Source organism: Alnus glutinosa, chromosome 8 (assembly GCF_958979055.1).
Source record: "Alnus glutinosa chromosome 8, dhAlnGlut1.1, whole genome shotgun sequence".
Taxonomy (NCBI): domain Eukaryota; kingdom Viridiplantae; phylum Streptophyta; class Magnoliopsida; order Fagales; family Betulaceae; genus Alnus; species Alnus glutinosa.
In genome coordinates, this window is record NC_084893.1 from 22286929 (window position 1) to 22303432 (window position 16504).

At 36.9% G+C, this 16504-nt stretch overlaps 1 protein-coding gene across 1 annotated transcript; it reads right to left on the reverse strand.

Annotated features, from left to right (window-relative positions):
* Positions 1 to 1554: 1554 nt before the first annotated feature.
* LOC133876223 (probable LRR receptor-like serine/threonine-protein kinase At3g47570) lies at positions 1555 to 6156 on the reverse strand. The gene is made up of 4 exons (XM_062314508.1): positions 5514 to 6156; positions 5294 to 5437; positions 2065 to 4068; positions 1555 to 1907 (listed from the first exon to the last, which is right to left on the reverse strand). The coding sequence occupies exons 1-4, from the start codon at positions 6154 to 6156 to the stop codon at positions 1555 to 1557; spliced, it is 3144 nt and encodes a 1047-aa protein (XP_062170492.1).
* Positions 6157 to 16504: the final 10348 nt, after the last annotated feature.

A 16504-nucleotide genomic window follows, 5' to 3' on the forward strand; every position in this document is an offset into this window, starting at 1 on the left:
ATATATAGGTTTATAACATTCATCTTGGACAAAAACTAATGAAAACAAGAACTTAATTAGCAAACTTTTCCATTTTGCGTATGCATTTTCCTACTCGTCTCAATAAGTCTTGCAAGGATGCTTTACCAATAATTATTATTTTTTTTGCTTAATTATAACATTATGAATTAGTTGTAAGATAAAAATATAGTTCATTACATATAAGTATATCAATGAATAGGTGGAACATAAGACCCTTGCCCGTCACTTAGGCCTACCATGTATGAGGTTGTAAGCATGACCGAAGGGAGAATGGTTGTTCCAGACATGATCCTAGAACTAAGCACCTAGACTGAAGATATGAGGTTTAAGGCCATGATAGGACCCCCATACGTCGACAAAGGCTTCGAGTGAAAGCCAGATTCTCCAACAGCACATTTTCTCGGGTAGTATGGCGCAACTCCTTTTGGCCCTTGGATTCTACGGCTCTTAATTTCTCTAATATATATGGTAGAATGGGTTGAGTTGTTTATCTCCCCAACATCTCTAGGGATCCTTATAACTGATCACCACATGTTACAAATATTTGAAGCTGTGTCGTGTGATCTTCTTTGGCATTACCGAAATAAAGCCTTTCATGATGCTCTCTCCTTTGATGTTGTTCAAGTCTCTCAACATATCAACAAGATTTCTATGGAGCACTTCATTGCTTGGAATCGAGTCCCGGCCAACTCCAGTGGAACGGTGGCTACCTCCTACAAGTCTTGGTTACAAAATCAATTTTGACATAGTAACCCGGGATACTTTTTCAACACAAGCAGTGATTTGTTGAAATCACAAGGGTCATATTATTAGTATGATCTCCCAAATTAGTTCTCCTTGTTTGCCAAATTATGGCGAAGCCTTAGCTGTGTGTCTAGCTATTTCTTTTGCTACTTCTCTTAATCTTGAGAAAGTTATCATTGAGGGTAACACTCAAGTGGTTATTCTATCTTTGCAACATCCCAAGAATCCTCCAGATTGGCGCATCTCATCTGTTATTTACGATATCATTGACTCTCTTCCAATCTCCATCTCCTAGAGTGTTAGAAGAGTCAATAGAAATGCAAACCTTTGTGTCCACTCAGTGGCACATTGGGTCACAACCAAATCTTTTTCTGGCCGCATTCCCACTACTCCTCCCCCTCCCTCAGTTTCTATTGTAAGTGGGAAAGACCCACCTCCTATTACATTATTAATGTAACTTGCTTTATGGTTTATTTCTGCATTAAGCCTATTAGCTGTTTGTTTCTTGTTCAATGTACTTTAAAAAAAAAAAAATTACAATCCCACAATTGCTTTCATTTGTGTCCCGATACCAAAAATAGTGATTTTTTTACCTTCAACACTTTGAGACTAACGTAGAATACCCATTGGCTGCTAACTATAGATGATAACTACAATCATTAACTGTACTAGTTATAAACAAATCAATGACTATAAAAAAATATCTTTAGTGGAGTCTTAAAAATATAATATTATTTCAAAAGCACGTACAAACTTGAAAGAGCTATAAACAAACTTGATGTTCTCATATTAGCTTCCATCAATATCTTGTAGAAAATTCAATTTGATCTTGTTGAGTGTGATTAAAATCCTTTTTGCATTAATCCTCTGCTCATGTAACTCATCACAACACTGCAACGCCAATCTCATTATGGATGACATACAATTCTCCATAGAAGCATAATCTTTTTCAGTTCTCAACAAATAGGCATCAACAACGTTAGTTACTGAAAAGGGTAAAGATTCCTCTACCCAACGCTTCAAGCTCATTTCTCCACCAAACATGTCATCAGTAGGTTTCTTTCTTGTGAAAGTTTCCATAAGCAAAATACCATAACTATACACATCGCCACTTGTTGAAACAATTCCTTCCAATCCATACTCTACGTGTAACATAACAATTAATCATGAGAACATAATTATATATTCCAAAGATATAAAGTGTTAAAATCAATATTCTACCAAAAAACTATAGTTATTTGTGTATAAATGAGTATAATGATAAACATGCAAGTTTTAGTTGTAGGCTAAAAATATCACCTGGTGCCATATACCCAATAGTAGCAAGAGTCATGGTTTGCATCATAGAATCTTTGTCACCTAACAGTTTGACAATTCCAAAATCAGCAACATGTGAGACCATATCTTCATCTAATAAGATATTGCTAGGCTTCAGATCACAATGAACAATAGGTGTTGAATAACCATAATGAAGGTATTCTAGTGCTGATGCGACATCAATCATTATATTTAGTCTTTGTAAGATACTCAAACAACAGTCTTGAGAATACAACCACTTTTGTAGGCTCCCATTAGGCATGTATTCCAATACAAAAGCTTTGAAGTCATTGTTACTACACGTGCTGATGATTTTAATAAGATTCCGATGACGAATGTTGCGTAGTACCCCACACTCAGTTTCAAAACTTTTGAATGCCCCTTCTACTACCAAGTTGAAAACTTTTATTGCAACAATCATACCATCTGAAAGGGTCCCTTGGTATACTAATCCAAAGCTCCCTTTACCAAGTAAGTTGCTTGCATTGAACCCTTTTGTTGCTTGAAAAAGTTCTTGTTGGGAAATTCTTTTCCATGTCGCTAGTTGTGGTGAGTTTGTCTCCACCAGAAGTTTTGCATTCCTTTTTTGGCGTCTTGTCCATTCTAATACAAAAGCAACTACAAGCATTGTTAACCCAATTGTTGGTAATACATACTTTAGTATAGATGCTACTGCGGTATTTTTGGGTCGAGAAGCACCTTCTTTACATGGGGGAACTTGCAATCGAGGAGCACCACAAAGTCCATCATTTGACATAAATGATGCAGCAAAGAAGTATACAAATGGTCCTCCTACAGGAATTTTTCCTTCCAGTCTATTTGAAGAGACATTTAGATACTTGAGTTGTGAAAGTCCTTCTAAGGACTTAGGAATCTCTCCAGATAAATTGTTAATGGAAAGATCCAAGAATTCCAAACTTATCAATTTACTAAAAGATTCAGGAATTGAGCCTTCTAATCTATTGTCCGCCAATGAAAGATTAACTAAATCGTTGAGGTCACCAATTGTTGTTGGGATATCACCAGATAGTTGATTTCTTGATAACTCCAATTCCATCAACACCTTCAAATTTCTAATCTCTAATGAGAGAGAGCCATTTAGAGAATTTGATGACAAGTCGACCTTTAAGATATAAGAGAGGCTCCACAAACTCAAGGGAATCTCAGATGTTAATTCGTTGAAGTGTAAATAAAGATATCTTAGAAAAGTTAGATTATTTACACATGTAGGAATAGGTCCAGAAAGCTCATTATGACCTAAATTCAACTCAAACAAGCTCTCTAAATGACAAAGATCAAATGGGATGAGACCTTCTAGTCTATTATTATCAACTCTCAATCCTTGAAGCTTGTGCAATTTTCCCACAGTAGTTGGAATAGGTCCAGTCAATTCATTAAACTGTAGAGACAAAGTCATCAAGTTGCTTAAATTGCCTATATCTCTTGGAATGTTGCCCTTAATATTGCAATGATCTATGTAAAGTTCTTCAAGAGAAGTTGGGAGATTTCCAATGGAATCAGAAAGGATGTTATTCAGTAGATTACCTGACAACTGTAACTGTTTTAGATATGTCAAATTTGACAAAGAAGAGAAAAAGTTGAACTCTGGAGTAGAAGATTCAATGGTCAAATTATTGTTTGCTACGCCAAGCCCTGTAAGGAACCTTAAATTACCAAGTGCTTTAGGAATTAAGCCTGAAAATGAGTTGTCACTCAAATCTAACAGAGTGACTTGTGAAACATTAGAGATAGAGCTAGGAATTGCTCCACTTAGTTGATTTTCCCAAAGAATAAGTTGCTGGAGATTTGGAAGGAAGAGGCCTACATTTGATGGAAGATGGCCTGAGAAGTTATTGCAAACCATTGAAATTACTTGTACTGTTGAGATGTTAAATATCTCAAATGGAATTGGACCAATAAAGTTGTTGAAACTGACATCAAAGAGCTTAATGCTTTGTAGATTTCCAATTTCACTTGGTATTGCACCTGTCACAATATGAACAACCATGCGTTACTATTCAAAAAAAAAAATGCTTTAAATGAATCGTGCATACAAGTGAACAAGTGTAATAAACTAACAAAAACTTCAAATTAAGAGCTAATTAATAAATAGCAATAAATACAAAATCAGTCCATGTGGTTGGTTTAAACTATAAATCGTTCATTGCGGTATAAAAAATAATTCAGAGGTCCTCGGGGTAGGCTAAAATAACAATTCAGTCTTTGTAGTCAAATTTCGTTGAAACACTTGACGGATTTCGTTAGTGTACTACGTTAGCACCAACAGAATGATGACATGTGTCACTCTTAATTAAAAAAAATGTAAAATATATAAATATATAAAACCTTAAAATTAAAAACTTATTTAAAAAAAAAATAAAAGAAAAAAAAAAAAAAAGGTTGGGGGATGGGGGTGGCTCGAAGCCTACCCTAGAGCAAGCTAGGCGTGGCTCACAAGCCACACCTAGCTCATGGGCCTAGCCGAGCATCCACCTCATAGGCCAGGGTGGCTCAACGGCCACCCCCTGCTCTGGGGTGGCCTGTGCATGGCAACTAGTAATATATTGTGTATTCAATAGCCATAATGTATATTTTATTTCTCTGGTTTTTCATACGTGTGAATCCTTAAGTACATATACAGACTTAAGATCACAATTTCTCTTAAACTAATCAAATATCAAATACAGTATGATGAGAGTGACTTACAACTTTTTTTGGCGACGTATATAATTTTTGCAACTCATATTGATCATGCAAATATTTCTACCTTCATGGCTTCATATCATATCAGGATACTTTATGAAAAAAAAAAATTAAAACACATAAAAAAACATAGCCGTCTTTTGTTGATTTTTATTTTCTTTGTTGACTTTTATTTCCACATCTTTATTGGAATCATCTTGATTTTGCTACACTGCTTCGTACGTGTTTACAAGCAGACACATTAAGAAAAGCTCGACCGACATACCAGATCGATCACCAATCTGTCACTCGGAAGTTAGGAAGAGGGTCATTAAGAACCTAGTAGCAATAACCAATAGATTGCAATTCACAAGAATTTTCTTTCTTTCTTTTTTCCCCAAAGTTCCTTAAATCCGTTTGTTTCCTTATAAGTTGTGGACAAATTATTTTGTACTTTTAATTGAAGGGAACCCTAATTTGAGGCAAGAAAAAGTCAATGATGTCATCCATAAAATCAATCAAAACATACCTCCAAAGTTGTTGTGAGAAAGGCCTAACGCTATGAGCATGGTTAAGTTTTTAATTCCTTGAGGTACTCTTCCCGTAAATTTATTATTCCACAAAGATAAAATTTGCAGTTGTTTGCACTTGAACAAAGTGGGTGGAATAGTACCTACAAAACAGTAACCATTTGGAAACAAATACTCAAACTTGCAAGTGACTAAAAACTAAAAGAATACTAATCATACTTCCAAAGACGTTGTTGTAAAGGTATAAATCTCTGAGCATGGTTAAGTCCCCAATTTCCAAAGGTACACTTCCACTTAAATTATTATTCGCTAATGATAAATATTGCAGTTGTTTGCACTTGAACAAACTGTGTGGAATATTACCATAAAGCTTATTAGCTTCTAGGTGAATGACTTGCAATGATGAAATGTTGGAAATAATGGACGGCATCAGACCAGAAAGCATGTTGTCATAGAGATAAATATGTTTCAAGCTGTATATGTTGAAGATTGAGGATGGAATGGAGCCCGAAAGTTGGTTATGACTAAGATCAATTATTTTCAACTGGTAGAGATGAGACAACTCGTTTGGAATAGAGCCATGAAAACTGTTGTTTTCAATGTTTAGACTAGAAAGAAATGAAAGGTTTCCCAAATGTGGAGGAATGGTGCCTACAAGATCCATGTAAGAAAGGTTTAATGCGATGACTCGATGATGGTTGGAACCACAAGTGATACCGACCCAGTTGCAAATAGAGAAGTTGGTGGACCAGTTGTTTGTCAAAACATTGTAAGGGTCATAAGAAATTTGAGCTTTTAAGGCAAGAAGAGCAGATTGATCGATGGTAAGGTTGGGAACAGTTGCAATAACTAAGCTTGCCATGTAAAATTGCCACATGATCAGAGGTGACACACAAAGGGGGAATAAGAAACAAGTTTTCTCCATGAGGACTGTATGTTGGTCGAGGTAAAGGGGATTAGTGCGAGTTCAAGTGAGACTATACATACATATATATAAAAGAAGATCTCACCATCAAAAAAGAGAAAGGAAAAAGAATTGAGAACCCGAGTCACTAACATGTACAACCATATTTTCTTCGTCTAGCAAGACTTTACCTGGCTTAAGGACGCCGTGCACAGAGTTGTAGAAAGTAGAATAGTCATGATGAAGACATTCCAAGTCAATGTCAATGCTGATGTCCAATCGTTCATGGTCGACATTAAGAAAATTGGTGTAAGTGAGAATAACGACTTTGACAAGGTTGTCATGAGTTGACAGCAACGATTGATAGACGGGAAATGCACATCTCAAAAAAAAAATTTCAAAATTTGATTCTCATGTCATAATCTCATTAAATTTATTATTTTTAAAAAATGTGTCACAATCATATGAAATTGTGATACATTATTTAAAAATAAAATTTTTTTTAAAAAAAATTTAAAAAGTCTAGCATTTCTCTTAATTAACACTTAACGGCAATGATTAATCGAGCCATGTAATTTCCATATAATCTAATTTAGTCATTCATGCAATGCTTTTTTTTTCCCCCTCTTTTTTCTATTCCATTCATCCGATGCTTAATGCTTCAAGTTCATTTCACAAGAAAAAAATTGCTCGAACAGTTGCCGGTTTATACCATGTAAATATTTCCATGAGAATGCTGAAAAAATCACCTCTTGTATATATTGTTCCTTCTCTTCCAACTAAATACATTTATAATCATGATTGAATTACTTTAACCACTAAAAACCAGGGGCGGAACTAGACATTAAAGTGTGGGAGAGACATAACTGAAAAAGGGTATAAAATTTAGAGAGAATTTTAAAATTTTGAAGAGACATTTGTTAATTTTGGAAGAGAGATTATATAAAAAGCATAAAATTTTAAAATAATTTAAAAATAATGAGGGGACATTAGTCCCTTAAAGTCCTACCTAATTCAGCCCCTCCAAAAAGTTTGAAACCACGGAACTATATATCAATTCTATGGTGCTCCCTAAAGTCACTAAAAAGACAACACCAAGCAAGTTGCATTGCTCAACTTCTTTCCAAGTCCATGTCAATGCTGATGTCCAGTCTTTCCTGGCCGACAAAATTTCAGACAATTTCTTCTTTGAAACTTGTGAGTGATCCTTGATACATTTATTTCCATGAGCATAATTGATTACGGCAAAACATGGTAAACATGACCTCTTGTATATATTGTTCCTTTTCTTCTGGCTAAATACATTTAGTCGAATTCTTAATTTGACATCGAATCCTCCCGGTAGCAATAAATTGGGACTAGGAAAGTCTTCCTGATGATAGTGATGGATCTCTCTAGGAATTATTTCGGGGAGATTTACAGGACTTGACTATGCCATTAATAACTTTTGGCACTTGCAATTCTTGGACCTCAACTAGTTGGATCGTTGTGGAAAAATTGCCAATGAAGTAATGGTTAGCATAAACATATTTAATATGCTAAACTAATACGCAGCGGAAAATAAAAGAAAAGATTTAGGGTTTTGTTCAAGCATTTTCAAGAACTTCTTAAAACAAAATAATAAGATGTATCTTTTCACCTATGCCTACTGAATGTCGTACTAATGTCTTTTATACTTAATATCTTTTTAAAAAATATTTAAAATTTCGTGTGAGCGGTAAATTGGTAATTATGTAATCCAAAGAGTTCAATCGATCATTAACTTGTATCATGATTGATCGAACTAGGTGCATCGAGATGATTCTTCAATCCAAAGAGTTTGGTCGATCCTTCGATCTTATCATGATCGATCAGACTAGTGCACCGTGATGATAAAAAATCCAAGAGTTCAATAGACCCTTCAATGGTATCACGATCGATCAGACTAGTGCACAAAGATAATACAAAATTCATAAAGTTTGATTGATCATTCAATCGTACCACGATGGATCAAACTAATGCATGAGGATCAATTGGACGTTCAAACGAATCTTAAATCATGTTAAATTCGATTGATCCTTCGATTTTGTCCTTTTCTGTAATAGGAGGATGCTCAAGAAATTACCACAATCAATAATCTTGTAGAGTGAAGCAAACATATATGACATGTCTGCAAAGTGTACTTGGAGAAGCCATCAATTAGTTATGACTTGGGTAATTTCAGTATTGATCACTCGGAATTATTCAGTATGGAAAATGCTCAACATTCCGTAACTTACATGGTTGTACTTGGAATTTGTGAGAAAGAACAAGAAGATGTACAACCATATATATTTTCATCATCTAGCAAGACTTTACCTGGCTTAAGGACGCCGTGCACAGAGTTGTAGAAAGTAGCATAGTCATGATGAAGACATTCCAAGTCAATGTCAATGCTGATGTCCAATCGTTCATGGTCGACATTAAGAAATTTGGTATAAGTGAGAATAACGACTTTGACAAGGTTGTCATGACTTGACTGAAACAATTAATCAACGGAAAATGCTATGCATCTAAAAAAAAAAAAAAAATCCAAATTTGATTATCAAATGATGTATTATAACCTCATAAAATCTATTATTTAAAAAAAAAAAAAAAAAAAAATGTGTCACAATCTCATGAAATTGTGACACATCATTTTGGAACAAAATTTTGAAAGAAAAATTTGAGAAGTCTAACATTTCTCTTAATCAAAACTTGACAGCAACGATTAATCGAGCCATGTAATTTCCATGTAATTTAATTTAGTCATTCATGCAATGCTTTATTTTTTCCCCCCTCTTTTTTTTATTCCATTCATCCAATGCTTAATGCTTCAAGTTCATTTCACTAGAAAAAATTGCTCGAACAGTTTCCGGTTTATACCACGTAAATATTTCCATGAGAATGCTGAAAAAATCACCTCTTGTATATATTGTTCCTTCTCTTCCAACTAAATACATTTATAATCATCATTGAATTACTTTAACCACTAAAACCAGGGGCGGAAGCCGCAGAACTAGACATTAAAGTGTGGGAGAGACATAACTGAAAAAGGGTATAAAATTTAGAGAGAATTTTAAAATTTTGAAGAGACATTTGTTAATTTTGGAAGAGAGATTATATAAAAAGCATAAAATTTTTTTAAAATAATTTTAAAATTTTGAGGGGACATTAGTCCCTTAAAGTCCTACCTAATTCTGCCCCTCCAAAAAGTTTGAAACCACGGAACTATCAATTCTATGGTGCTCCCTAAAGTCACTAATAAGACAACTTTAAGCAAGTTGCATTGCTCAAATTCTTGCTACGCCATTAATATATTTTGGCACTTGCAATTCTTGGACCTCAACTAATTGGATCGATGCATGTGGAAAAATTGCCAATGAAGTAATGTCCTTCCAGAAACGTCACGGTTCAAGCATTAATCTTGGGGACTAATGCATGCACTGTGGATGTGGTGCAAATTTGGATTTCAACTTAATATCAAGGCCTATCCTTGGGTCCTCAAGCAAACACACACACACAAACACCGAGTGACACAGATAGGATTGGGTCTTGTGGATACCTTTCTCAGATTCAATGCCGTGTTATCCCCGTAAAGAATGATAACAAAAAGATGGCCCTCAAATTCAATGATAGTGGACGATACAAATGTTGAACGCAAGCGTGACCTTGACTAACAGAATTGCAATGTACAAGCTAGAATCAAGAATCAATAATCAGAAAGTAGAGAGAAAGAGAGAAGATGAAATGCATGTGGAGAACGAATGATTTCAATTAATATTCTATGTAAATGATGCGAAGAATCCTATCTTTACATGAGTATAAAAACAGTGTAAAGTAACTAATTAACTATCTTCATTACATCACGTGTCACGTGTCAGTAACTAACTTTCTTAACTTTCATCATCTAGCAAGACTTTACCTGGCTTAAGGACGCCGTGCACAGAGTTGTAGAAAGTAGCATAGTCATGATGAAGACATTCCAAGTCAATGTCAATGCTGATGTCCAATCGTTCATGGTCGACATTAAGAAAATTGGTGTAAGTGAAAATAACGACTTTGACAAGGTTGTCATGACTTGACTGAAACAATTAATCAACGAAAAATGCTATACATTTCAAAAAAAAATTTCAAAATTTAATTCTCAAATAAAGTCACTAATAAGACAACACCAAGCAAGTTGCATTGCTCAACTTCTTGCTATGCCATTAATATCTTTTGGCACTTGCAATTCTTGGACCTCAACTAATTGATTCGATGCATGTGGAAAAATTGCCAATGATAGTGGAAAAAAGATGGCCCTCAAATTCAATGATAGTGGACGATACAAATGTTGAACGCAAGCGTGACCTTGACTAACAGAATTGCAATGTACAAGCTAGAATCAAGAATCAATAATCAGAAAGTAGAGAGAAAGAGAGAAGACGAAATGCATGTGGAGAACGAATGATTTCAATTAATATTCCACGTAAATGATACGAAGAATCCTATCTTTACATGAGTATAAAAACAGAGTAAAGTAACTAATTAACTATCTTCATTACATCACGTGTCACGTGTTAGTAACTAATTGTCTAACAAATAAGTTTAACTAAGGTTGTAATAATTTTTTTATTATTCCCATTTTTTTTTTGCTCCAATGTTACTGACTTGTTGAAAGTTGTGTACATATATGTATAATTTGGGTTTTTTTTTTTTTTTTTTTTTTTTTTTTTTTTTTTTTTATGTTTTTATGGACCAGGTATTTCGGTCCATAAGTATTAAATTGGTTAATTAATTAATTTTTTTTTTCATTATTATTATTATTTTTTAACAATGCTGCATGTGCCAAGCGAAGACGAGATCATCCAACAGTTAGACGGAGTTGCGTTTGGGAATGAGAATGCGGGTAAGAAGAGGAAATGGAAGAAGCGGAGGAGTGCAGCAAGCTCTGATGATGTGCTGTGGAAGAAGAAAAGTATTTTTTTTAGACTGCCGTATGGGAAAGACAATCTGCTTCAGCACAATCTTGATATCATGCACATAGAAAAAAATGTCATGGATAATATACTTGTCATTATTTTGGATATCAAAGGGAAAACAAATGACAACCTGGTAGCTCGGCTGGACTTGCAGGAAATGGGGTTGAGACCTAAGTTGCATCCGTTCATAGCCGCAAATGGTAAGACATATATGCCTGCCGCCTGTCACACCATGTCTAGGGAGGACAAAGAAAATTTTTTGAAAGTTCTTCGAAATTTGACGGTCCCGGATGGATACGCCTCGAATATTTCATGGTGTGTTCGGCTGAAGGACCGTACAATTTCGAGGTTGAAGAGCCATGATAGCCACATACTGATGCAACAGCTTCTCCCAATTGCATTGCGTCAGTCGTTGCCAGAAAAAGTGGTTAGACCTCTTGTGGAGATTTCTGCAATTTTTAGAGGCATATGCTCATCCAAGCTAGCACAAGATGAGATGGACCGACTGCAGGGTGACGTCTGTATAACGTTGTGCAAGCTGGAACAGGTATTTCCTCCAGGGTTTTTTACCAGCATGGTCCACTTGGTCGTGCATCTTGTGCGCGAGTATAGACTCGGCAGACCCGTGCAATATTGGTGGATGTACCCTGCAAAGAGGTAAAATTCTGTTAGTAAAATTTTGTTTCTTTAATTGGTTCAATAAACGATGTCAATTTATCGTCGTGCATGTGTGTACACCAGGAGTCTTGGGAGTTTTAAGTCTAACTTGCGCAATAAAGCAGCTCCTGAGGGGTGCATTGCAGAGGGGTACATAGCAACGGAGCTGATAACGTTTTGTTCTAGGTATCTGAATAATGCACCAACCTTTCAAAACAGACCTCAGCGAAATCCTGATGGATCAAAGGGAGCGGGCACGCGAGTTACCCTGAACTGGTTGACAATGCACCAGATTCATCGTTATATTGTGTTCAACTCTGACGAGTTTCACAATTTGCGGATGTAAGTAGTGTTTATATATTTTATAGAATTTCTATTAAAAATATTAATAACTACTATTACGTAAATGCATACATTGCGTGTAGGATGCACAAATACGCGCTTAGGCGATCGTGCACTAAGGGTCTCATCACGGAGGCTCTTATTGAAGCACAAAATCATGAGCAGTTCTGTGAATGGTACCATGCATATGTAAGGAAATAGTGGTAAATTTGAAATTGAAAAAATTTATGCATGTTGGGTGTAATTAACCAATGTCGTCTTTAATATATGTAACTATAATATAAGTGGATGGCCTGGACGATCAACGTAGGGAGAAATTGGGCCACAAATTGGTTATGCGTTGTAGAGGGCTGAAAGAGACAGCAGTCAAGTACAATAGGTACGTGGTAAATAGAAAACTGTTCCGCACGCTTGCTCATGATGTGGGAAGGAGGACACAGAACAGCGGCGTATGTGTTCCAACCATTAACGGCGAAACGTACTACGGATAGTTAGCCGATATAGTTGAGGTCGAGTACTATGACAGGACTACGTACGTCCTGTTTAAGTGCAATTGGGCAGACCCGACGATGGACATAGGGTTCAAAATAGACGAGTATGGCTTAGTGTTTGTCAACTTCAATCACCTCGTCCATAGGGGAGAACTGATTCAGGACGAGCCGTATGTGCTTACATCTCAAGTATATCAAGTATTCTACGTCAAGGATGGAAGGAACCCAAATTGGGTTTGTGCAGTTAGGACCAAACCGCGCAACGTATACGACGTTGGTCAGGGGGAAGGGAGTAATGAGGCAGGTACAACCAATCATGAGTGCGTACCGCTCGTACTAGCCACTACTGACATACCCAATACGAATGATGAATTCGAGTACGATAGGCCCGAAATTGATCCGATTGAAGCTCCCGTGATACCTTGATTGATATATTTTTTTGTGAGTATGATTCGCTTCAACTCACTACACTTGTTTTAATTTGCATAAATTTCATTGTATAATTTGCATATTCATTAATAAAGTATAAAATAAAAATTTTAATTGATTTGTCAACATTTGTTCGCAGGTATCGAAGGACCAGAGACCCCCTCCTTGTGCACATCGGGCACCCCGCCCACTCGTGCCCCCCATGACCACGCCCACAGATTCGACAGCATTATATATTGCGGCGTGGCCACACCACCCAAATGCTGCTTACAGATCGTTATTACCTGGTACGGTGGCCGGGCCCACCTCAGATCACGAGCAGACCAGCACAGCTGGATGTTTCAGTTCTCCATATTCGGAGGCCCCCACATTATCTCAGATAGGGTTCACGGCACCAGGTAATGTGACTCGATGGTGGCTACAAGAGGGGATGGGGCCACATGGTTATGCGTGTTACTTTCCGTATACATATACTGCACCCCCGCCGTGTAACCCCGATAGTGAGACACAAGATGATAGGTTTCTCCTGTCACAGACTGGGGAGATGCAGATGCCGGCTATGGGGTTGGGCCAGACGCCAGCATAGGCGGCGATGCAGGGCCAGATGATGGGGTTGAGACAGAAGCCAGCATCAGCAGCGGGTCAGAGCCCGGGGCCTGGAGAGAGCCAGGTGCCTCTATCTGTTGAGAGCTAGGTGCCATTATTTGGGGAGAGCCAGGTGCCACTCTCTGGTGAGAGCCAGATGCCAGATTTGGGGGGGAGCCAACTTCCCCATGAGGGGGACGTTCCAATGTTGGGTCCCGAATATTTGGTCCCCGATAGCCCCCAGGATATGGGTTCAGAGGATGATGAGCAGCCTCCCCCAGTGGGAGGGGTTGCGGAGAAGGTCGTAGGTGACCCAGCGACCCAACACATAGAGATTGACCAAATTCGGTTGATGGGTAAGTACATATTTAAATTTCATTAAGACTCATATTATTTTACCGAAAATAAATATTAACTTTGAAAGAAAAAAAAAATTGAATTTTACAATTTATTAATATAATTGTGTTTTTTAGTGTTGTATATTTAAACAATTAAATGTTGTATATTTTTTTTATTAGGGTACAACCCAGACGGGAGCATTTATTATGAGGTGATTAGGGACCCGGAGAGAAATTGGGTGCTCCCAAGGGGGAAGAAGATTGTGTTGCAGTACAATGCTGTGATACAACCTGTAGGATGAGCTTGCAATCGTTTTAGGCGGGCGGAGGGCATGCTTATCAGAAGCGGGTCCTTCATACATATGCGGGACGAATCGGCAAAAGTAGATAAGCAGATTAAGAAGGCTATGTGGGACGGGCTGATGGTGTGGTTATGAATCTAATTTATTTATTTATTTAAATTAAATTGAAGATTAAGTTTCTCTTAAACTCTTGAAATTAATGCTTACATTGAATGTGGAGGAGGAGTTCTATCTACCTGTATCAGTAGATGAGCGTAGGGCACAACAGGAAGCGTGGAATGATATTGGCCGCAAGCACCGCTTGTGGAAGTCGAGGTTCAAAACCAAGCTAGAAATTCGAGACGGTGACACACCCGATATTATACATGCGAGAGTGCCTGTCAAATTTTTGGAGAAGTATGATGCACAAGATGTGGTGTTCCTACTGACCGACTGGTGAACTGAGGGAAAAAGGGTATGTAGGTATTTGATTTTATGACAAAGAAAATGGTGTGTTTTTTAATAACACTTAATTTAATTTTTAAACTAACTTAATTGTGTCAATGCTTACATTTTTTCCATCATGTCCAATGCGTAGGTGACCTCTGAACGAATGAAGTGTTTGCACGAGCAGAATGACCTCCCCCATTGTACGGGATCTAAAAGTTATGTTAGATTTAATCACGAGGAGGTATGGATAAATATATGTAAATACAATATTTGTTGTCAATTGTTGCTAATTGTCACTATTTTTTCCCTCTAGGTTTGTTATATATTTCAACTAGATGGCGACAGGCATGTACATCTAGCACGCCCCCCACTTGCGCGGAGTTGTTCGTGAAGACGTACACAAGGAAGGACAGCACTTACCTGAACGAACGCACACGGATCTTATGCGTATGCTACTGATCTAATTTACGCGTGTATTTCTAAGTTATGTGTGTGATATGACATTACTTAATATATGTGTATTTTATATTGATGACGTACAGGAGAGGATGGCGTAGAATTTATCCACTAATCCCGCTGCCACGCAGAGCGTCCCACAAGACACGGTGCGTTGGGCACCGAACGACACGTACGAACAAGCGATTGGGAGGCCTGAGTACGCAGGGAGGGTTTGGCAGGTTGGGCCGAACGTTACCCCTGTTCGTGGGACGTGTTTCACATACAGGTCTCGTTCACAGGGGGCTCCATCAAGTGGCACGTCCTAGGCTTTGGCTGAGCATGCCCGGGAGGTGGCGGATTTGCGGGCGGAGTTACGTGCCGAGCGAGAGAGAAACGACATCTTGGAGCAGCGTATGCGAGGGTTCGAGGCATTCATGGCCTCGCATGGCACAAGAGGTGCTCAGCAGGGTTCACCTGTAAACGTAAGTAGCACATCGTCAGTTAATTATTTTAAATTTCTTTTCATTAATTGTCATACTTTGCGTATAGTATTATATATTGTAAGTGTATTTATTATTTGTAGGTAATGCGACAACAATTGGTCCGTTGTCGCCCTCTGGACGACGCCTGAGCCAGCACTCCCCTGTCGGGACACCATCGCCTATTACACCATCCCTTGCACAGCAATCGCCGGGTGGCCAGTATACTCCTGCGACGGTACCTCAAAGACACCTTTCCGAGTCGTAGATATTTTATGTAATTATTTTTGGTTTGTGAAGATATGTGTAGTTAACAAATACGTTATTAATTATTAATATGTGTAATTTCATTTTGTTCTATTTTGGGGTAAAATACATTTCGCGATATTTTATGCCGGCAAAAACAAAATTACTGAAAAAAAAAAAAAAAGAAATTACAAAAGAAATTTCAAAAATAATTAGCCTACATAAAAATACAATTAGGTATTTAAAAAATAATACAATTAAAAATTAAATGAAATAAAAATACAATTACAAATTAAATGAAGTAAAAATAGAATTAGAAATTAAATAAATTAAATATACAATTAGAAATTAAATAAATTAAATATACAATTAAAAATTAAATAAAATAAATATACAATTAAAATTTGGAAAAGGAATAAAAATAAAAATTTAATTTAATTTGGAAATTAAATTAAATAAATAGATTTAATATAATTAATAATTGTATTTAAAAAAAAAAAAAAAAAAAAGCAGAACAAAATACTCGTGGCAATCTGGCCACGTGTATCATGATACACGTGGTAGTCTGGCCACGTATCATGTACACGCGGTTGACTATCTGACACGTGT

Bases quoted from the DNA above. Each gene is read 5' to 3' on its own strand.
- LOC133876223 (XM_062314508.1), bottom strand. From the start codon at position 6,156: ATGGCAAGCTTAGTTATTGCAACTGTTCCCAACCTTACCATCGATCAA. The intron at 5,438-5,513 runs GTATGATTAGTA...ACTGTTTTGTAG, and splicing joins TTACAACAACGTCTTTGGAA to GTACTATTCCACCCACTTTG. The intron at 4,069-5,293 runs GTATGTTTTGAT...ATATTGTGACAG, and splicing joins TTCTCACAACAACTTTGGAG to GTGCAATACCAAGTGAAATT.